Below are 25071 nucleotides of genomic sequence, written 5' to 3' on the forward strand. Positions count from 1 at the left end.
ACTCAACTATATTTATCAATCAAGCCTGATGAAATTAATCATCTAAATAAAATTCAAGACTGCCTTAAGGACTTAAAAACGTGGATGACCTTAAACTTTTTGATGTTAAACACGACCAAAACTGAAGTTATTGTACTTGGCCCGAAGAATCTACGAAACAAATTATCTAAGGATATACTAACTATGGATGGCATTAATTTGGCCTCCAGTGAGACTGTAAGGAATCTTGGTGTTATATTTGATCAGGATTTATCCTTTAACGCCCACATAAAATCAATTTCAAGGACCGCCTACTTCCATCTACGTAACATTGCAAAAATCAGGCATATCTTGCCTCAAAACGATGCAGAGAAAGTAGTCCATGCATTTGTTACTTCAAGGCTGGATTATTGTAACTCTTTATTATCAGGGTGTACCAAGAAGTCAGTCAAGTCGCTTCAGCTGATTCAAAATGCTGCAGCTCGTGTACTAACCAGAGTTAGGAAAAGGGACCACATTACTCCTGTTCTGGCTGCCTTACACTGGCTCCCTATAGAACACAGGATAGAATTTAAAATTATTCTTCTCGCCTACAAAGCCCTTAATGGGCAGGCGCCATCTTACCTTAAAGAACTCATTATACCCTACTGTCCTACTAGGGCATTGCGTTCCAAGAATGCAGGGTTGTTGGTTGTTCCTAGAGTCTCTAAAAGTACAATGGGAGCCAGAGCCTTTTCTTATCAAGCTCCACATTTGTGGAATCAGCTACCAGTTTGTGTTCGGGGCGGCAGACACCCTATCCGTTTTTAAGAGTGCGCTTAAGACCTTCCTTTTTGATAAAGCTTATAGTTAGGGCTGATTAGATTCAGCCCCTAGTTTTGCTGATATAGGCTTAGTTTGTCAGGGGACATCTTACTTCTTCCTTCTCTCTGTCTATACCTGTGTACTCTCATGTTCCGATTAACCCAGCTTCCCCAAATGTCTTTCTTTTTGGTGTCTATATACGCCGGGATCCGGAGTCATGGATGATCCTGCGCTCCTCTGTCCTGGATCGCGAGCCCTGGATCTTGAGTCGTGGCTGTGGTCCTGGATCATAGGTCCTGGATGGATATCCTAGTGGATTAATCTTCCTATTATACACACATGCATTTCCAAACATTTGGACTACCTATGTTGCAAATGTATTATCTTTTCAATTTACACACGGCATCTATTGCACGTCCTTCCGTCCTGGGAGAGGGATCCCTCCTCTGTTGCTCTCCCTGAGGTGTCTCCCATTTTTCCCTTTAAACTGTGGGTTTTCTTCGGAAGTTTTTCCTTGTACGATGTGAGGGTCTAAGGACAGAGGGTGTCGTATTGTCATACTGATATTTTGTACAAACTGTAAAGTCCACTGAGACAAATGTAACATTTGTGATATTGGGCTATATAAATAAACATTGATTGATTGATTAGTCTGTGTGTATTTAGGTGCTGTTTTTCCTGTGTGTGTGAGATCCTTGTTGCTGGTGACTGTGGTCACATGAGACAGTAATATTGAGGCTGTGTCATGTACCACAAGGAGTAATAAATGCCCACACCGGGTTATATTTGAACTCTCTGCCTCCTTGCTTGGTCAGCGCGACACACACACACACACACGATCTTTGGGGCCATAGATCTCGGCCTCTGTTACGGATAATATAGCACTAAAAACATTGCACAGGAAGCATGGGAATATATGTAATTTATGTAACTATTTGTCACGATCTGTCAATGGCTGCTTCTCAGGTCGATTAAATGAAATCCTTGCTTCCCTCACTTGCGTCGTTTCCCTGCGTTTAGTCCCTCCCACCAGGGAAGCATGGAGGGACGCAAGGAAACCACGAGAAGCAGGGAAATGAGTTTTAAGAGCAATGGGACGTCCTTTCCTCCGGAGCGTCACGTGAAGCGACGTCCGTTTGTGATGACGCTGCACAGCTGATCGTCTGACAGCAGCCAGCTCTGTCCCCGTTATTTCCACACACACCTCCGCCTCTGTTAGTACACATTTACTGACACAAACATTTGTATCATCTGTTGTAGATCCCAATAAATAAAATAAAATAAGAATTCATTGTCAAAAAAGATAAACGCCATTCTTAAAACGTATAAACGAACAATAGTTTGATTAATATTGATTAGAGTGCACAAAATAAATAAAATAATTGAGAGAAGAAAAAGAGATATGTTATCTATCAAAACCCAGTCAGATTAACATTCATTGGATTTCACACTTTGTTTGTTTGTTTGTGTGGATATGTAGCACATTAACATTTTAATAGCACTTAATGACTGACTGAATGGAAATGACAATAAATGAAAATGTAAAACGAAAAAAGCGATCATGAAAATGTTTCCAACAAATGAATAAAATGATTTTTGACCACTTTGTTGTTCAGATATATCACATATGTATAACTAAATGAAACAGGAATTGAAACAAAACACGGTATAAACTGAGGAGTGACTCCCGTGAGGTTCATGTATTTTCTTCACTCCGCTGGGAAACGGCTCTCATGTCAAGAAGCATGAGATCAGTGCATGCACTGCATCGTCCAATCAGTGAGCGATACACAGTAAGGGGGCGGGGCGAGTATCTGAGGATTTCATCGGAGAATGGTCTGGTGGTTCCTCGATTATCGCTCCTCCATTATCGCTCCTCGCTCCTCGCTCCTCGGTCCTCCGGCAGAAATAAGAGCCATGGGACGGTACTCAAGATGACGCAGGCAAATCAACTTCCGGTGAGACCGAGGACCGAGGAGCGAGGAAATAAAAATAGTCGACCTGAGAAGCAGCCTATGTTTTAGTTTGAAAAGTGTTCCCCCTCCAGTCTTGTCTGTTGTTGTTGATTGTGTTCATCTGGTGCCCTGTGTTGTCTCCTCCCCCCTCACCTGTCTCTTGTTGGTTTGATTAGTCTGTGTGTATTTAGGTGCTGTTTTTCCTGTTAGTGTGTGTGAGATCCTTGTTGCTGGTGACTGTGGTCACATGAGACAGTAATATTGAGGCTGTGTCATGTACCACAAGGAGTAATAAATGCCCACACCGGGTTATATTTGAACTCTCTGCCTCCTTGCTTGGTCAGCGTGCCACACACACACACACACACGTAAAAAGTGTTTTCAGAGGACTATTTAAAGGCTGAATGTCACTAATGTGCCAAAATTAGGTGACAAATGTGAGAGGAAGGAATCATCCAGTCTACTGAACTTACAACATAGGTTTGCTATAAAACACTCACAATAAATGCATTAATTTGACTTATCGGCATAGTGTGAAAAGTGGAAATTGAGACCTGATTTATTTATTTTTTACACCTGGTGTCACATTTTGATCAAAATGTATTCTCGATTTTGAATTCAAAATCAATTCTCGATTCGGTACATTACGCAACAACAATAGTCTTCAGTATTTCTCAAGAATATTCTTGTACACATAATAACAGGGTAAAACTGTTGCAACAAATCAAACAACGATGTGTGGGGCACAACCTATGCTTGGTGTGTGGTTTTACTGTTAGTCTTTATCAATATCTAGGCTATTTTGAGGAAAATAATATACTTTTTTAAAGAATTGACTTTTAAATTCATTCAGAATCTTAGATGATGTATATGCCCATTTTGTGTGAATATATATTTATATCCCACCCCTAAAAGACACCATATCATTTAACATACATGGATCATCATGACAAATACAAAATGATACAAATCTGAATTTGAGTGGTGGTCTCTAGTTGTTCTAACTAACAGGCCTGACACTGGGATTATAGGCAACATGTGTAAATGTGTATATTCGTGTGTAATACAGTGTAAAAACCAAAATCAGTGTGACAGATGCGAGTATTGAGCAACAGGGAGAACAGACAGGTGTAAGTCAGTCAAGTCGCTTCAGCTGATTCAAAATGCTGCAGCTCGTGTACTAACCAGAGTTAGGAAAAGGGACCACATTACTCCTGTTCTGGCTGCCTTACACTGGCTCCCTATAGAACACAGGATAGCATTTACAATTCTTCTTCTCGCCTACAAAGCCCTTAATGGGCAGGCGCCATCTTACCTTAAATAATTCATTATACCCTACTGTCCTACTAGGGCATTGCGTTCCAAGAATGCAGGGTTGTTGGTTGTTCCTAGAGTCTCTAAAAGTACAATGGGAGCCAGAGCCTTTTCTTATCAAGCTCCACATTTGTGGAATCAGCTTCCAGTTTGTGTTCGGGCGGCAGACACCCTATCCGTTTTTAAGAGTGTGCTTAAGACCTTCCTTTTTGATAAAGCTTATAGTTAGGGCTGATTAGATTCAGCCCCTAGTTTTGCTGATATAGGCTTAGTTTGTCGGGGGACATCTTACTTCTTCCTTCTCTCTGTCTATACCTGTGTACTCTCATGTTCCGATTAACCCAGCTTCCCCAAATTTCTTTCTTTTTGGTGTCTATATACGCCGGGATCCGGAGTCATGGATGATCCTGCGGTCCTGTGTCCTGCATCGCGAGCCCTGGATCTTGAGTCGTGGCTGTGGTCCTGGATCATAGGTCCTGGATGGATATCCTCGTGGATTCATCTTCCTATTATACACACATGCATTTCCAAACATTTGGACTACCTATGTTGTAAATGTATTATCTCTTCGATTTACACACGGCATTTATTGCACGTCTGTCCGTCCTGGGAGAGGGATCCCTCCTCTGATGCTCTCCCTGAGGTTTCTCCCATTTCCCCCCTTAAACTGTGGGTTTTCTCCAGAAGTGTTTCCTTGTACGATGTGAGGGTCTAAGGACAGAGGGTGTCGTATTGTCATACTGATATTCTGTACACACTGTGAAGACCACTGAGACAAATGTAACATTTGTGATATTGGCCTATATAAACATTGATTGATTGATTGATTGATTGATTGATTGAGTGTCACAGCTTCTCTCTGCATCTGGCTCTGTCAATCACAAACTCGCTGTCAGGTATTTCTGATAAAAAATGACAAGTCAGACAGGAAGGAAGGGTCTAAGCCAAAATGATCAAGACAGAAACTCTCAACTTAATGGTGTGGTAGATTCTGTTATTTTTCATGCAGCTTGAGTGTTGCACTACACTGCTCTCCAGAGAGTTTTTCTTTCATGCCAGAATTCATTTAGGAAAAAACTCTCCTAATGGCCAGTCTATCAGCAGATGGCCAGAAGCTACCGACATCTGAGAGGAGATGTAAATAAGAGCGAGATAAAGAAGAGAACAGCTAAAGAATAAACACATGATGTAGTGTGTGAGCGAGTAAAAACAGGCTTTATTTTCTCATCCCTCACTCCTGTTTTCTGTACACGGCATGTCTCTAGGGTTTAATTGAGGCCAGCCTGTGTGTGTGTGTGTGTTTTTTTGCAGACTCATCCTTAACTAGATCTGCCTGCAAATAACACACTCTTTTGCTCCACAGGGGGGGGGGGGGTTGTGCTTGTGTTTTTGCAGTAATTGTTCTTTTAAACAGCTTTGCATACTGATATCTGTGGTATTGTTTGACACGTATACGCAAACATAAACACACACAGCATTTTGCTTACCACCATCTTGTTGAGGGAGACCCAGCAGTCTGACGGGAAGTCCTGCAGCATGGGGACGAGGAACTGGAGACAGCCATCCCAGTGACACAGCAGCAGCATCATACCAATCAGGTTGAAAATCCGCATCACAGCACTGGCCAGGTCATAGGTCATGTGGAAGATCTGACAGCAGCAGAGGAGATTGGCAGACAGAGGGTCATCAAAGTGGAGAGGAGGGAAAAAGACAGAAATAGATGTGTGAGCGGAATACAATTTATTTTTTTACAGATAGAGGTAACAACTTTGGAATCACAAAAAGTATATCCAGCATGTATTACTGCTGAGGAGAGAATCGGATGTTCGGTGACGATGTTTTTAATTGTAAAGTAACGTAATAATAATAATATGATAATAATAATAAATTCGGTTTTTAAAGCACCTTTCATTGCTAACAGCAATCCCAAGGTGCTACAGGAGGCATAGTAAAAAACAAACATATGTAGCTGTTATTTATAGGACATAGTTTGGCTTGCATACTATCTTCCAGCAGAATTAATTAATTAATTTAAGGGGAGTAAATACTTTACTGTACTGTGTACTGTAAATGTAACATTGACATATTATTCTCTCAGTTGCGTATTTAAAAATCCAATCGTTACAAAGCAACATCATGTGGAGTTTCAGGTCAACTGGATAATCTAATTCCAACATTCACCTTCTCTGTTTAAGCCATGTTTTGTTGCTCTATGGCAGGGGTGTCAAACTCAAGGCCCGGGGGCCACATCCGGCCCACGAGTTCATTTTATGTGGCCCCACAAGAGCGTGCAAAGAATATAATATGTTTATTATAAGGTTACATGCGACTTTACAGAAGCACGTTGCCCATAAACTACATGTCCCACAATGCATCTCAAATTAGACTTTTTTCTCAGAATTTGCCTTTTTTTCTTCAAAATATGCATTTTTCTTAGAAATAGTTTTTTTTTTTTTTAAATGTCTTCAAGTTACAACCGGCCCTTTGAGTGCAACCATAATGCTGATGAGGCCCGCGATGAAATTGAGTTTGACACCCCTGCTCTATGGTGATGGGCATGCAGCATATGAGTCTTTCACAAAAACACCTTTCTGCTATATCTGGAAATGACACTGATGACAGTGGTGAGAATAATCTAAAACTGTAGTGTGTTATGGAACAGAAAATAAAGTATAAAATGCTGATAGACACTGAAGGGAACTGCTTAGTCGGTTGGAAATAATTTTTGAGTTTAGCAAAATAAGCCACCTATTGATGATGAAGATGATAATGAATGTAGTTTTTTGTCAAATCAAGTCTGAATTGTTCACAATTGCTGAAGTTGCAACTCCAATAGGAGAGACAGTATATTCTAAATTAAGACAAGAAACAAAAATACATACATAATACATCAAATTGAAAACAATGTATTCACCATTACAATAAAAGTATTGATTAGTGCGGATAATTAAAACCACAGCTAGGCAAAGAGCAGCGTGAGAGCTATATGTTTAAATGGAAAGTGTTGAAAACTAGTTGGGTTTCCAATTCATGTACTCTATATATACTTCAAATAGTGAAATACACTTAAATAGTTAAAACAGGATATGGTGTCAATAATAATGAGTAACAAAGGAATGAATGCTATGTCATTCCTCATCAATCTTAGAAGAATAATAGTGTCCGTTTGGGGGTTTACACATTTAAAGCAGTCGGGGAAATGAACAAGAGTTTGTGTTATGAATGAAGACATTGATAAAGCTTTGATCAGCCGCCCGGTCGGCCTCTCTCTGCTGTTTCTCAGATTTACTCCCCTCAGGTATGGAGGCTCATCTGTGTGAAGCTGGTGTTGTGGTCACAGCCTTGTAAACACCACTCATTGCGGCTCCTGCTGGCTGTTGGCCAGGCCGATACCACCATGTGAGCAGAGAGTAGGTTAACTCCAATGCACTTGTTGAATCATAAGCTAAAGTTTGTTTCTCAGTAGGGAAAGAGTTTGATCTTAGAGGGGATGTAGGCCAGATGGTGGATGTATGTCATATATAATATATAATATACTGGAAAGTCCTGCTTTATGGGCCTGGTTTGATTATTTCTTATATCAAAAACAAAGTCTCACTTGAGACTAGAGAGCTGTCCTACATGTGAACTAGGCCATACACTGTGTGTGAGGGTCCTCTGTTTTAAATATACAATTTGATTGAAGCCGACTGGTCTAACATATTTCTCCGTCCACACAGAACGACACATATTTTAAACTCGATGCACTGATGTCCATGATTCTTGCTCACACTCCTTCTCTAATGATGTGCGTTTGCCAAATCCCATGAATAATTTTTCTGTGCAATTTACATGAAAAGTGCTTTAAATGCTCTTGACATAGCTGTCTTAACAAAGAACATCATATATTCAGCATCAAGGTGTCTCTACTTGGTAAAGGATGGAACATCATTATTCAAAATTAAATCAAACATATTTTGAGTTGTTTAGGTTTCTCCTCCCCCTTGCACATTGCAGATACTGACACTGTCTCCTCGCATAATGGTCAATGGACGTAGCTAATTTGGAGAGGGAGAACGCGAATCACACTGTGAGGCCTTGCCCTGTGATTAGGAAGCATGCCCATCATGATTAATGAGGCTCCAGGACTAATGTCCCCCCCCCGACACCTGAACAGCACCTGGCCATGTGTCACTGTCAGACCACAATCTGGGTCAGAGCACATTACTGTGACCACTACTCACAGTCTGAGCAACACAGATAAAGAACTGTCTACTCCTGTCTGATGCATATCGTCAATGACACGGTGATCCTGGCGATTAAACGTTTAAAGATAAATATTGAATCTGATGAATATAACTCCCACTGCCAATCTCTGCTCCCATGCATACACACCTGCTTCCACCCATTCAGCATTATTGTCGGACTCATGAAAAAGGCATCCTTTCTAACGCATGCCAGCAAGTGGAGAGCTTCGATATCAGCTTCCTGTGTCAGGAAATTGCTCTTGTTACTTCCCGACAACGCTTATCTCTGCCTCTCTGTTGGCTGTACAACAAGCACAAACACCAGTCGATTCAAACATCACGTCTAAAAAGTACACAACATGCTCATTCTTTTTTAATTATGAGCACAGTTGGACACTCGGTCGGCCCACTGCAGCTGAGCTAAGCGGTGAAATTATAATTTATTACACATGATCTTTGAGGAAACCCCGATCTGAGCCGAGCTGAGCTGAGAAGAAACACTGCCAGCCACGTTCGTATCGAGCTGAGCAGAGCCCGGCTGGAATAAGCGGATCAGAGCAGGGCTGAGTCGAAGAAAATCAGCGCTCAGTTGTGAATGTTTGATTCAGTAATCAGGGTTCTCCTAGAGCTCAAATGATCACTCTGTAATCAGAAGAGCAGTGGTTATTTTCAGCGCGAGGGAGCACACAATCCTATTCAAGGATGCTTGGTCAGTCCAAATAGGGATCCTCAGTTTATATACACAAGCACCTATGAGGCCAGGGTAGATTGTATTTATTTAAATAGGTGGGCATCGCAGCCATTATATGAGGGTCAGTGGTGGCCGGTCCATAGGGGCGCTAGGGGCGCCACCCCCCCTCTTCCCACATTAAAAAAAAAAAAAAAAAAAAAGATATATATTTAAAAAATATATATATATTTAAAAAAAAATATATATATATATATATATTTTATTTTATTTTTATTAAACAAGGTAAATATTATATAATTGGCATCAGTAAAATGTATAATCTACAATAAAATCTTGTTTAAAATGGTGTTACGATGTCTAAAGTCACTGATAAGTCAGATGTTTCCTGACTGGCCTTGCCCGTGTATCATTACCCTCTCTCGTCTGGGCGCTATGCACAGCGCCCAGGCGAGAGTCCAGCAAGTGCAGCAGAAGCCAACTGTTGCTTTCTTTAAACTATGCCGCCGAAACATAATTTCAGCCAATCAGCATCGTCAAATCTGATGGTCACAGGGGCGCCTACGTCAGCGCCCGGTGCAGTCTGTGAGTTGTTTGGACTCGTATCCAAGGAGACAAAACAGGAAGCTGTCATACACTCTGGAAGCTATCATTAGCAGCTATTATGAAAACTCAGTTTTTTACATAAAAATTGAATTATGGATTATCAATATTTTTTTCAAAATGACAGACACATTGGATTAACCTATGGATTAACCTTCAGCCGCGTTTTTTCTCGTTTTTGATCAGATTAACAGCAAAAGGGGAGCATATCTCCGTGTTTTGCTACCAACAGTAAAGCTACTTCGTGCGATGTCTGTGTTTGCTTCCCCTGTCGCGAGTTCTGATCTCTCAGTGATGATACTTATATTTCTAGAATCTGTGGAATCTCAGCTTGTTAGCTAAGCTTGTTTGTGCATATCTGATAAGTATATCGATTGATTTATACTAGTGCTGTCAAAATTATCGCGTTAACGGCGGTAATTAATTTTTTTAATTAATTGCGTTAAAATATTTAACGCATGTGCAGAATGGCCCGCCCCATACGTGCCACCAGTGGCAGCGCCAGGGTATGGCTGGGGTAGGCTACACCCATACCAATAAATGGCTTAGCCCCACCATGAAAAATGATGTTAAAGGAAGCAAAATAAAGTCTGCCAACTCGCGCGGAGTAAATTGCACAGACAGCAGTTAGTAAGATTGATTTCAGTAGCCACGGTTTTGAAAACTTTTGTCACGTAGTGATCGTCTTCTCAATAGAACATCTTTGATAACGGCGTGGTGTTGTTGCAGGAAGTCCCGACGGAGAATACTTTTGCTGTAGTACAGGGATGCACATAACTGGTACGCAGGTTATGTGCGTAATCTGAAATGCGTACGTGTCACAAAGCGCATTTGCGTACCGACGTACTTGTGAAGCTTTTCCAGAAGGCGGTTAGATCACCGGACGACAGAGTCGGTCTCCGTGTGCACAGACAGGGCTGCTGTTAACGTCGGTCTGTACAACGGAATTGTGCCAAAACTACGCCAACCGGCTACGGAGGGAGACTCCCCCCCCCTTCACTGGAGAACTGCGCTAAAACAGCTGATCACAACGTTCACACTCTGTGGTCACGAAGTACTCCACTAGCCCCCCCCCCCCCCCCGTCGACTTTCCTGAAGTACTCCACCGTTGATAGAAATCAACACGTAATGAATTAAGACCCCACGGTTTGATGATTGATAGGTGTGTGGGTTGTTTTTCATTTTGACACGCAGAAAAATGTTATAATAAACATAGATACTGTATGTTAAATGGATATATCCGCCTTCTTTCATTTATCTTTCCATTCCCACAACAATATGTATAAATAAATGGCATATTTTGGACATAGTTCGAATGGTGATTAATCATGATTAATTAATTTTTAAGCTGTGATTAATCTGATTAAAAATGTTAATCGTTTGACAGCCCTAATTTATACCTAGAGTGCGTTAGCATTTTTTCGCTCAGAGCTTATTTAGACGCTTCTTGTGAAACATGGTTCATATCATCAGTTACCTGAGCTTCTTCCCGTTAAATGAGTAGGACACATGAATAGTCTATTACATTTTAAGAAGCCCTGAGACACAGTTTCGTGAGAAAAAAACGGGGGGGAAAAGCCCCTTAACAGGTTAAATGGGAATTCAATCATTTTAAGTAATTTTGAGTGTTCCCAAAGCCCCGGTGTTCTGCAGTTTGTGTGGGCCTACTGTACTGTTGCACAGTTTATACTGTAGAAACTATGTCCAGGACAAGGTGTTAGGAAGTTTTGGAAGATTCATAACTAACCACACTGAAGATTATGGAGGTATTGATCAGTCTTCTCATATTTTTAAGCCTCAATTTGTCCTCCCCCCCCGCCCCTCACCATTTCCACAGCCCCACCTAAAATATTTTACACCAGACAAGTCCCCCCCACCTTTTACAATTATTAGTTTAGACCCCCCCCCACTTTTACTATGTGGAAAGTCCGTGAATCGGCCTATCCACTCGCCACACTTTGTAGAGCGCTGTGTCAGTGCTTCATTATCAAATCCATTCCACTTGCTTATTGTGAGAATGCCCAAATCAATGAAACTCCGTACCATGTTTTCACTGCTACTTTGTACCAAGGCAGATTCTCAGAGCCGTACACATGAGCTGTACACATGCTGCGTTTTTTGTGTAGCTGTGTCTTTAGTTGTAAAATGATGCGCGCCACAGTTTCCACGCTGCGAGGCTCCGGCGCAAACGGTTCACGAGCTTGCTCCACTAGCACCCGGATATAAGGCGCTGTTATTAAAGCGGTGGAGGGAGAGCTCTCTCCTGTCAGACTGAGAGGTTGATAACTACAGCTCAGTGACTCTCTTACCTCATTCACACCAACGGTGTTTCGGGGCCGGTTCGGAGCTGGAGCTTGAAAAGCACCGGGTTTTCCTCTTCACACCGCAGCCTCTTACGGCCCGTCTACACTACAGGCATCAACAAATCTTGAAGCTGATCGTGTCTCACGCAGTGGCGCCAGCAGGGGGGGGGGGGGGGGGGCATGGCCACCCTGATATATTTGTTGGCCCCCCCACCACACACCCCACCTCGCCAGTCACGTATGCGTAGTAGTTTATCAACAACAAATACACAGCCAGTGAATCGCTTGATTTGAGCTTCCAACGCTCATACTACAGCCCCTCCCTCTCAGCGGAACGTTAGATGCATTCTTACTTCACCATCATCATCATCATCATCATCATCTTCATCATCATCATGTTATAGTGATACAGTTAGTTTGTGTTAGTTTATTGGTTCAATATCGAGCACTTTCGTTGATGTTGAAGTACAGGCTATAGATAGCCTAAGCCACTTTCGGGTCCCGGGGGAGCAGCTGGCAGCCCAGATAAAACTCTTTCTTCATTGTGTGTTGTGTATTCAGTCAAGCTGGTCAAAGTTACAAAGCACTTCACATTTTATTAATCGGCCTAATTTTACCTTACCAGTGCAGTAATAAAGTAATCTGTAGAAAAGCACCGTATTTAGGTTAGCCTTCAGAGTAAGGCTACATTAAATGTCATAATATTCATCGTGTCCTTTCTACTGTATATGCATAATGTATATAACTGGTATACGCAGGTACGAATGCCCGGCAACAATCTGAAATGCGTACCGTCACTTGTGTCACAAAGCGCATTTGCGTACCGACGTACTTGTGAAGCTTTTCCCGAAGACGGTTAGATCACCGGAAGACAGAGTCGGTCTCCGTGTGCACAGACAGGGCTGCTGTTAACGTCGGTCCGTACAAAGGAATTGTGCCAAAACTACGCCAACCGGCTGCGGAGGGAGACACTTCTCCCCCCCCCCCCCCTTCACTGGAGAACTGCGCTAAAACAGCTGATCACAACGTTCACGCTCTGTGGTCATGATTGAAGTACTCCACTAGCACCCTGCTGCCTGCTGCCAGCTGCTCCCCCTGGGATCCGAAAGTGGCGTATAGCCTGTACTTCAACATCAATGAAAGTGCTCGATATATGCTGTATTGAACCAATAAACTAACACAAACTAACTGTATCACTAAAACATGATGATGATGATGATGATGATGATGATGATGGTGATAAAGAATGCATCTAACGTTCCGCTGTTCATTATAATAAAAAAACAGAGCATTAAACAAACCATCATGCTCTTACTTTGAAATCATGCGGAAATGTCGTCATCAGCGGGCCATCACATGGTTTCCGAAAATAACCGAGTGACACGAGTAGATTTTAGCGGAGACCGGCGGAAAATATGTCTCAAAATTCCGTGTGTGTAAAAAGACGATCCACAAGCAGAAATGTGAGATCCGCGAGCAGAGATTTGAGATCCGCAAGCGCATTTTTGGTCGACAAATACAAAATGGATTCACAAATGCCTGATCGAAAGTTGTAAATGTTAAAGAGATATTCACAGATCTTTTTTTTATTTGTGAAAATATTTAGCATATTTGCAGATCCGTTTTACACTTGCACATTTATTTGTGAGTTTGCAAATCTTTTAAACACATTTGTGGATGGTGTTTTACATTTACAAATCACATATTTACACACAAATTATTTTTATGTTCACACAAATTATTACGAGACATATTTATGCCCATACAAAAAGCTCTAGCACGGAGCTTGAACCGGAGTTGCGTTGGTGTGAATGAGGTATCTGAGGGTTTAGATCAGGGGTGGGGAACCTTTTTCCTCTCAAGGGCCATTTCAATTTTTTCAACATCCTCCGAGGGCCGTACCTCAAAACCTCTCTTAAAGAGCACCTTCGGGGGAGAGCATTGCAAAACTGGCCCCGGTAATGGTACAAATCTCAACCTGTCGTTCAATGGACAGCTTCCCCCCCCATCTATGTATATACTCGCATTTTAGACTCTGTTATTAACTGTATATCTGTAGACTTGGTATGTCTTAAATGTCCGGTTAGGATGTATTAGAACGAAATCTAAAATGAAAATTGTAAATAAGCAATCTGTATGTAAAAAACCACCTGTATGTAAATTGTAAATAAGCCATCTGTATGTCAAATATGTCTTATATGCAGGGGTGCACATAACTTGTTTGCCCTGGTTCTCAAAGGAGCACCTGGAGATGTTGCTTGGTGCTCATCCTTAAAATGAAATAAACTGTAACTTTTGAGGGGGTCTTGACTTTATTTGCCACAGAACACACGTGCAGACAGAGGTGAACACAAGACAACATTAGCACGACCAGTAAACAAGCTGTCATCACTACCCTCCTGACTGTTCTCCTCACTGTCTTCCTCTCTGTCAGACATGGTAGCTGATTATGTAGGCCTACTACTTCCTCTCTGGTTGAGTCTGCGATTAGCTGCTTGCATCCACAAGTCAACAGCTGGGTTTGGGTCGAAAGTCTCTGTTGTCATCTTAGAAAAGTGGATGTAATCAAATAAGTATGTGAACATAACCAATAACCTACCATAGCCAATAACAAATTAATGTAACTTATTGTATTTATGTTGTTCATTCATATCTTATTTTACCTTAACATTTATTTATTTATGCTTTTTTTATCTCCAGTTTTAGAGGATATTTTTGGTTACTGTCCTATAGTATTAGTATACATTGGAATGATTTCAAGGAGTGCCTTGGAAATATGTGTTTACATAAATTGTGACCAAACCGTTTGAACTTAGACTAAAGTTAACTATCTAAACACTCAGAGTCCTTACCTCACTGAGCTGTAGTATCAGCCTATCAGTCTGACTGGAGAGGACTCTCCCTCCACATTATTGTAGAAACATATTCTTCTTCCGTTAGAGCAGCTAGCACCAGATTCTAATAACAACAGCGCCGGTACCGGTGCACCCTCCCTCTCTCCCTAGCTCACTCGCATTTTGGCTGTGAGCTGCGGGCGCCAGATAAGCCAACATCCCCCATTTTCATCACTTACAGCGCCCATCATACAGGGCAAATGAAACGTGTAACCGGGGTGAAAAGGGTGTTACATCTACTTAACCCTTTGATACACAAGCTATGGAAACCCCCTCTAAGACACAACATGGGTCAAAAATGACCCGTATTGACTTACAGTGTTATTTAATGCATGGTTGAGTGTTTCTTTGCTATATTTTTGGAAATCAACTTATTTCATCATTAAATATTCAAAATATTCATTAAATATCTTGTTTTTGAAAACCCTAAATCATTACTTTTGTTTCTCCTTTGTTAATTACTAAACTAAAATAGTTGTTATAATATTACATCAAGTTTACAGACATGGGTCGAAAATGACCCATGTATGCAAGTGTGGTATTTATAAAAAAAAAAGACATACTATAATAATGATTTTGTCAAAAAACATTTTAGCAGTGATTTGGACCAAAGAATAACACATTTAATATTTGAAATGTTTATTTGTCACTTTGTCACACTCACACTCACACATAGCATACACCGTACAACTGATACAATTAATTTAGAACTTTTTGAACTGTTAGTGAATCTGTATTGTTACTGCAGTGAACTGTGGTGAATGCTGAATGTTTAAAATGAACTCATGACACTCATGAAACAAACTCATGAAATGAACTCATATGAGTAAGTTGCAATCTAGTGCATACATGCCTCACAAATCACAACAACATGTTTGTGCTCCTTGCACACAGGGCTGGTGCACTTGGAACACCATCTGCTGGCTTTTCGATCTTTGGCAGTTGGGCAGATCTTGCACCTCTTCCTCTTCACTTGGCCCTCCTGTGGCTGGGTGGTGGCTGCGCTTACTTTTTTTAACCCACATCTTTCCATTGTCTCTGTAATATGGGTTTGGAGGTGGGACGTGCCCTCCATGCGTCTCCTCATGTGTGGCATGACCAGCTCATTGCCCAGCTCCTTTATGAAGAGCCGCCGTGCATTAGTCACACCACCCATGTAACCAGGGTGTTGTGCAGTGTAGCTGGTGAAGGCGTTGAGGGTGGCAACATCCAGCACATTGTGCCAGAGCACCATGGGCCACCTCCGTGTTCTCCGCTTGCAGGTGTACGTGCAAACCATTTGATCCATTGTGTCCACTCCTGATTTTGTGTGGTTGCAATATTGGATCACTTCTGGCTTCCTCTTAACACTCTGGTCATCCACTGCTGTGTCATCATGCATTGTGCTTAGCAGCACAACAGCCTTCCCCTTTTTCGGGACATAGCTCACCATTGTCATGTTGCCACAGAATCCAAATTTGGAGCTGTACTTCTCTCTCAGTTTGTTTGGCTTCATGACAGGTGGTATGTCTGGCTTGTTCTGGCGAAGAGTCCCCACAAGCGTAAGGTTCTTCTCTGGAGCTTCTCAGCCAAAGGAATGCTGGTAAAGAAGTTATCCATGGTTATGTTGCGACCTATGAACAGAACAAAAAAAATGAATGGTCAATTTAGTCAACATGTAATTCTCTAAATTCTAACATTAAAATAAACCTGATGGAATATTGATTATTATAATTATGGAGTACTGCATTGTATTTTATTCCATTCTATGCTTATAAATTAATCAATTTCTCACAATGGTAATACAAAATGAAATAGACACTATGAGAGAGTGGAAAAGTGATCTAGGTATTGTGCTAGAACTTCAAGAGTATATTCACTGTATGTATACTCTGTATTCTATATTCACCTGTGTGTCTTATTCCGCTGGACAACTGTTGGACAATATTCTCGCCAAGGTTCCTCTGAACATCCTCTCCTGGCTGTCGCCCTGTATAGATCATGCCATTGAATGCATAATGGACCCTTGCATCGCACATCCAAAAGATTTTGATCCCATATTTTGCTGGCTTGCTTGGCATGTATTGTAAGAACTTCCACGGAATGGCACAAGCTGCTCATCTATAGTGACACAATCACTGGGGACGAACACTTACTTGCAATTGGCCAGGAAACAGTCCCACACATATCTGAATGCAGCCATGTGGTCTGTTTCCAGTCTAACAGCCCTAGTCCTCTTATCATCAAACCGTATGAGGCGGCGGATATCCTCATATCTGTGGAACCCCATGGTGGCCTTATACATCAGATTTTGCAGGGGATCCAGAAAGAGCTCCCGCAAGGCCACATCCCAGCTCTTGTCCCCCCCTGCAAGGAGGGTCAAACCAATAAATGCCATGAATTCCACTTTGTCGAGGCATCTCCACTCTTTTCCTTTTGTTGCTGCGGCTCTGCGTCCCTCTAAGTTAGTGCATCTTAAAACCTCCTCTATGATGTTATCACTAATGAACAACTCCCAGGCATCTTTTGGTGAAATGATTGTTGAACCAGATACGGGTCCTGGACACCTCCTCAGGATATTATGGGTTCTTGCTCTGCCTTGAGTGGGGGGTTTCTCATTCCAGTAAGACCCCTTTTTACTTAGCCTATTGGCCTGGGTCTGAGTTTCCTCTTCAGAGGACTCATCAGACGAGTCTTCTAGCTCGTCCAAGGAGTCTTCTTCATCACCAGCAACTTCAGCTTGACCCTGTGGCACATAGTCTACTCATCATCAGAGAGGTCAGACTCATAGTCAGAATCAAGGATTGCTCCATCTTCCTTATCCTGTTCTTGATGTAACATCTCGATGACCATTTCAGCCGTGAAACGTGAATGAGTGTGACGAGCCATACTGTGGATGAAGAAAATCTAAATAATATTTACAACATCAGTTGATAAATTATACAGTACACTTTTCTAATTCAAGTTTTATTTTGTTGCCCTAGCTGACATTAGCTTATACCTTTATATGACTGTATTTAAATGTATTTATTTATTATTATGTATGTATTTCCAGATTGACAAATGGGTTGAAAATAGTATAGCGTATTTATTGTATAAGACATGATTACATTTCATAGATGATCTGGCAAGAGAGTTGGCATGTATGCATTAGCTAATATTAGCGACCGCGATCTAGAATTGACCTAGCTAACACAAGCTAACATTAGCTAGCTAGAATAGAATATGCTAATGTAATGCTAGCTAGAATAGAATATGCTAATGTCATATTTCTCTTTCCCAACAGGTAAGGATACTGTTCAAATGTTATGTGCAGTTATCTTAGGTAAAACAATTGTAAAACAAGACTTACATGAATCAGATCTGAAGACGCAGCCTGTTTCCTTCTGACAAGAGTGGAATGTGAAATGTTGTCCAGTTGTTTAGTTCTGACCAGCGCCATATTCTGACAAGTGAAAAGTTGTCCACAGTAAAAATGTTCCTAACTGCACACATTTTATAAATCAAAGGTTCCTATCAAATTCACACTTGCACGGGTCATTTCTGACCCATGTGTGGAAACTTGATGTAGTGATACAAAACCTATTTTAGTTCCAAAATATAGACAGAGAAAATGAAAAAAATGATTTATGGTCATCAAAAACAAGATATTTAATGAATAGGCTACTTTGCAATATTAAATGATGAAATGAATAGATTTTAAAAGATATAGCAACGAAACACAGCCATGCATGAAATAACATAGGAAATGAATGCGGGTCATTTTCGACCCATGTGTGTAAATTTGATGTAGTAATATAAAAACTATGTTAGTTCCAAAATGTAGACAGAGAAAATGAAAATAATGATTTATGATAATCAAAAACAAGATATGTAAGAAATACTTTGTAATATTAAATGGTTAAATACATAGATTTTAAAAGATAGAGCAAAGAAACACAGCCATGCATGAAATAACATAGGAAATGAATGCGGGTCATTTTTGACCCATGTTGTGTTTTAGAGGGGTAGTCGTACAAAAATGATTTTTATTAAAAAAGTAAAAAAGTAAAAATGAAAATAAGAATTTATGATGATCAAAAACAAGTTACTTGAGGAATTCCTGGAATTCTGAACGGTGAAATGAATTTATTGCAAAGATATTTACAATTAAAACCCTGTCGGGTCACTTTTGACCCATGTTGTGTATCAAAGGGTTTTAATTATGAATGTTGTTACATCAAGGCCGAAAATTAGGATGAGCACCAACGGTCAAAAATGGTTTGTTCCCTCCCAGAGCTGCCAGCCTCCCCAGATCTGGCGCCCTAGGCGAACATCTATTACGCCAGTGCTACGGGCCGGCCCTGAGTTCATATCATAGGTTCATATCATAGACTTCATATGCAACTCGCAAATATATTTCTCTCTCTCTCTCTTCTCTTTTCTCTCTTCTCTCTTTTCTCTTTTCCCTTCTCTCTCTCAATGTTGGTACGTAAATGCGCCTTTTTTCAAATGACACAGTGCTCTTTTTTTGGCGGAGGTGCGCATGCGCACCTGCGCACCAGTTATGTGCAGCCCTGCTTATATGTCTTAAATGATATGATGAATTGGAAATGGGGGACCCTGATGTAAACAAGACGAAAGTCTTTCTCTGGTCTGCATCCCCTTAACAATTGTATGTTTTGAGCTGTACTGTACTGTACCCAATATACAAGCTGTTAATCAACTTTTGAATCAATCAATCAAAGTACAAATGATTGACCTCTGCTTAAAAGTACTAAAATCACAGCCCATTCATTTCGCCTTTCTTTCATGCTGTGCAAAGAAAAAGCAACCTCTTAATCCAGATATTTTACCATGACTCGCGCATGCATGCACGTGCACGGTTGTGGCATGACCACCAAAACACATAGATATTATGGACACAAGATGTGTGCAAATGTATTTAGTTTCCTATCCATGTGGACATGATTTAAGTGGGGGGGGGCTAACCTCCTCTGGGGGGGTCCGGGGGGCATGCTCCTTTTTTTTTTAAATGTTGAAGTTAAAAGCATCAATCTGGTGCACTTTGAGAGCAAAATGAAGAGATCTATGGAGACATCTCTCAACACCCATATGAAACAGAACTGTAAGCAGATTTAATTTTTTGTTTATGGATATTTTACAAATCACTCCCCTTTCAAACTGTATTCTTGTTTATTAATAACAACTTTTTTTTACTGTCATGTAGTAGGCTATTTTATACCCGTTTACTTTATTCTCTTATTTTTTTATAACTATAACCATATAAAGATGTGCCTTTACCTCACTGGTTGTAGAAAAAGCTTCTTATATTCGTTAGCATAGCTAGCTAACCAGATGCTAATAACAACAAAGTTATTGGCTGTATGATCAGTATGACAGATCGCCACTCGGCTTTCAACTAAAGACTAATTAATTAGCGTGTGTTTAGAAATTACCTCGAGGGCCGTACCAAATGCTCTCGAGGGCCCTATACGGAGGTTCCCCACCCCTGGTTTAGATAGTTCACTTTAGTCAAAGTAGCGGGTCTCAAACGGTTTGGTAATCATTTATGTAAATAAGTATTTCCAAGGCACAGCTTTATATGATCATTATAGTTATAAAAAACAAGAGACTAACAGGTATGAAATAATTCCAACTCATACTATAGGACAGTAACACAAGAATACAGTTTAAAAGGGGAGTGATTTGTAAAATATGCATAAAGAAAAAGTAAATCTGTTTACAGTTCTGTTTCATATGGGTGTTGAGAGATGTATCCAAAGATTTTGTCCCTAATTTTGCTCTCAAAGTGCAGCAGATTGATGCATTTAACTTCAATATTTAAAAAATCATCTTCCTGGGGGAGCATGCCCCTGGACCCCCCTAGAGGAGGTGAGGTCCACCACCTGCCCACACCCCTGTCGAATTGTCCCACCCACATTGAGGATGCTTCCTACGCCCATGATGAGATCAGAAAGCTTGTGTAGTTGCAATCTTGCATTAAAACGATTATTGAAATGGAAAAATGTATCTGTTGTTATGAGAACAAATAAAAAGCCAATTAGTGTCTCCCATGGTTGTGTTAATTCCTGGGAAAATCCCTCTTCACTTTCCCACTGATAGGCACATATTAATATTTAATGAATTCTTAACTACATCACTACACTGGGATATAATGAGCTATTATTCAGCTATCCGGCTTATTGCTATACAACAAGGTAAACTCTCTGTTTTTGAGTGTCAGGAAGTAATTATAGGGAGGATTGTTTTGAAGTACAAACACAATTACTTGTATACTCACAACACACTGACCTGGAATCAAATATTGTATTATTAATTGGAGCACAGTCAGACTCTCTTTTTACGAGCAAACACAAATCAAAGTGATGGGGGAATACTCTGTCATAACCAAACTGCAGCTTACTTCTTCACTGAAATGCTAGTGATCAGTAACACAGCAGTGGTGGCTGTGATCAGGGGCAGGCATTACGTTGATAAGACTTATTTTAATAGACCCTTTATATAATATTTTTTTATTTAGCCTTTATTTATACAGGTGTAGATCTCATTGAGACACAAGGTCTCATTTTCAAGAGAGACCTGTTCAGTGGTAACACTACCAAGTTACAGACAGACAGGACACTAAACACAGAGGCAACACTAAAATACAACACCGTAAAAAAAGTAGTCATTAAAATCCATATAGCAGGTGCAAACACTCACAGATGATTTCTCCAGCTTTTTTAAAATGAGTTTAAAATCCGTGATGGGTATCAAACTGGTCAGCTTAAGTTCCTGCTGAAGTGTGTTCCAGGTCGAGGGGGCAGAGTATGATATGGCTTTTTCCCCAAGCACCGTGCGTACTGAGAGGACGGACAGAGTGATATAATTTTGAGATCGTAGTCTATAGCTATATAATATGGATTGATAATAAACAAATCTCAACTTCCAATATTTCAGGGATTTGTATATATTGGCCGGTGTTGCTTAGCCGATATAAGGATCAACCAAAAAGGAACAGGAATTCAATTTTCAATTTCTTAAGTTTGAATGTAAGAAAATGTTTGCTGCTATCCTATTTTGACAGCTACAGTAATTAAGTAGATGTATATGACATGTATTGTTACTGTCAAATATTTAACAAAATGATTGAGTGATAACATTTGATGTATTATCACCAAAATGTTTTATTTATATGAAATATCTGCCCATATATCACCCAATTTCAGTCTGGTAACGGACAGAGACAGCTGTACAGATGGAATAGATTAGCATAACAACTTCCTTTTACTAAATATAGCACAACATCCTCAAAAGTGGTGCTCATGCTGTATTTTTCCCTTGTGTATTTGCTCCAATATATTATATATCTAAAATCAAATCATAAAGATTAGTTTCCAACCTAAGGCTTTTGTCCCTGTGTGGTCAGAGTAACAAACAAACCCTTTCATTGGATCATAAAAGTTGAATCTGAGCTTACCTCCTCCCATTGGTGGATGTAACGGATGAGCCTGGACAGCCTCAGCAGCCGCAGCAGACTGAGGATTTTGGTGAAGCGGACAATGCGCAGCGCCCGGGCCGTCTTGTACACCTCAGAGTCCATCCCTCTCTCCACGATGAGGAAGATATAATCCACAGGTATGGACGAGACGAAGTCCACCATAAACCAGCTCTTCAGGTACTTCTTCTTGATCTTGTTGGGGTCGAGGATGATCTCGGTGTTGTCCTCGAACACGATGCCGGTCCTGAAATTCAGCACCAGGTCGATGAGGAAGAAGGTGTCAGAAACCACGTTGAAGATGATCCAGGGAGCCGTGGTCTCGTCTTTGAAGAAGGTGATGCCCACGGGGATGATGATCAGGTTTCCCACCATGAACAACAGCATGGTGAAGTCCCAGTAGAACCTGTTAGGGTAGAGCAGTGGGGAGAAGATTATATTTAGGGGGGGAAACATTGACAAATGGCTGATCTTGTATTGAAATGCCTGTTTTTTAAGTGCACTGTATTCTCCTAATGAGGTAACCTATGCCATCTGACTCAAGACAAGGTCACGCCAAGGACAAGCAGAGGGACAGGAATAGAACAGGAAAGATAAGCCGGGTGCACTTCATCTCAACACAAAGAACAAAAGACACAGACACCCATTATCACAGTAAAGCTCCTGATGGACGATGCGTCAGCAGTTATTCCAGCACTAATGTTCCATTTGTGATTTATAGTTGTTTGCATTTAGCTCAAGAGAACCCCTCTGAAATGCTTAGTCATACTAAATCAATCGACCTAAGAGCTACATTATAAGAGTGATGCCTTTCATTTAAAAGCCGAGACAGTACATCAACAGAGAACCAACCAACAACTATTTTGACAATCGGCCTATCCTTTCTTCTAAATGCAAAACACTAGTTCCTGTAATCTCAATGTGAGTTTTGCTGCATGTTTGTGTAATGTGATCTTAAAATGAATATCTTTGAAATGCTGGCTTAGACAAATAGGAAGACGTCAAATTGAGCCTCAAGAAACTGATTTTTTGTAACACAGCGAACATTAAATCAAGCACATAAATAGCAGATTATTAGTTAAAAAAGTATCTGCTGGATGTTAGTGGGAGTCTAGAGAGAGAGAGAGAGAGCCGACTAGTGCTGCTGAGTCATGAATGTTGACATAAGTCCCCCAAAAAACACTAACCAACATTATATTATAAAATATTTTAATACAAATCTGAACACAGCCTGTTAAGAGCTCAAATAGTTGGCTTTATCTTCAGACTGCTACTTTGTCATACTTATTATAAGGGATAATTGGAGGAGCTGTCCTTGGGGCTAAAATGAAATGTAAAGAAGCATTCAGACTCAAGGATGTAACTTCTCAGACTTCACATCAAGTTCATCTTTAATAGGAAACTCATTAAACAAAGCCTTTTAGAGGAAATGTGCTCGTTATAATTGTGTGACATATTTTAGTTGCCATAATATTTTTTTTTTCACAGTGTTTTTCATGGATCAGATTATACCCCACTTAATGCAAGTTTCAGGTTTTCTCAGATATTCTAAAATGAAGGGATAGATATGGATTTTAATCCCAAAGAAGATTTATGAATATCTGAATACAATGACTATTCTATATGTTCTCTCTTATTTTACATAAAGTTAGAGAAGGTACAACCGGACAGTTGGCTAATGTCAAACAGGGATCTGTATCTTCTACTGTATGAACACCATTCAATATAAGATATATGTGTTTAAGAATCTAACTCAATTTGACCCATACCTGAAGTCGCTGTATGGATGGATAATCCAATTACCCGCTGATTTGACGCGCTCTTGCTCCTTCTCCACTGCCTTCTGGCTGCCAAACATGCGCAGGGAGAATTTGTTAACTCCGGGCTGAAGCATGGAGCTAAACTGCCGCTGCATGTAAGTCTGATTCCCCCTGAGGCCTCCATCATCCGGAACTATCTGAGAGCCATCCTCAGCTTTGGAAAATGTGATTGAATTTCTCGACTGCTGACTCGGAGTCTGTCCTTTAGTTGCGGCGTTGGAGAAGGAAACTCTGGAGTCCTTCTTCTCCATCGCTGCTCCGGTCTTGACCTCGGCGACCGGCCCCTGTGTCAGGGACCCCACTGAAGTGAGGGAGCCGTCCATACTTGCAAACTGTCCCTTCCCGTCTTCAGCTGACACTACTCCATCTGTTTTCCTCTCCTGCCTGGAGATGAGAGAGGAGAGGCTCCCTGAACTGGCCGGGTCCCTTCTACAGTCTCCGTTTTTGTTGCATATCATAACGAAGGCTCCTTCTCCTGTCACGCCTGCCTCTAGGAGCGCGCCCCCTGCATCAGCATCCCTCCGGCACAGCAGAGCAGAGGTGGTGCTGCCACTGGCACCGACAGGTCCGGAGTCCTCGTCCTCTTGCAGGAGCCACTGCTCATTGTTGTTGGAGTTTTTACGCGCAATGGACGCGGCTCCGCCTCCTGGTGTAAATTTCTTCATCTTGGTTCCTCCACAGCTCCCATGATCCAAACTGTATACCTGAGGCGGTCTGGGCTGCTGGAATTTGGGCTCCTCCTCGCCGTCCTCCACCTCGTCCATCACAGGCGGAACCAAGAGAAGAGGGACAGACGGAGAAACACTCCCCGTACCTTGAACCTGGCAGACTGGGCGGCGGCGGAGAGAGGGAGTGAGTGAGGAGTTCAACAGCAGCCTGTGCTCTCCACACACACCAATTTAGGATAACAGAGCACCGGTGGCGTTGCTATGGCTGCAACTTGGCTGCTGTTAGAAAAATAGTGTGTGTGTGTTATAAGAGAGAGAGTAAGAGACCACACCTTTAGGTCGTAAACACCTTGTAATA

The 25071-nt window shown here is 41.1% G+C and overlaps 1 protein-coding gene across 1 annotated transcript in view; it reads right to left on the minus strand.

The window, feature by feature from the left end:
- Positions 1–24809, minus strand: part of hcn2b (hyperpolarization activated cyclic nucleotide-gated potassium channel 2b) — a 65924-nt gene extending 41115 nt beyond the window's left edge. Inside the window, exons 1-3 of the mRNA XM_034216228.1 lie at positions 23995–24809; positions 22208–22631; positions 5540–5701 (exon numbers count right to left, since the gene is read on the minus strand). Of these exons, the coding sequence (XP_034072119.1) occupies positions 5540–5701; positions 22208–22631; positions 23995–24809 (1401 nt within the window). The remainder of the gene's footprint in view (positions 1–5539; positions 5702–22207; positions 22632–23994) is intronic.
- Positions 24810–25071: the final 262 nt, after the last annotated feature.

This window comes from Gymnodraco acuticeps, unplaced genomic scaffold (assembly GCF_902827175.1).
Source record: "Gymnodraco acuticeps unplaced genomic scaffold, fGymAcu1.1, whole genome shotgun sequence".
NCBI classification, from domain to species: Eukaryota; Metazoa; Chordata; class Actinopteri; order Perciformes; family Bathydraconidae; genus Gymnodraco; species Gymnodraco acuticeps.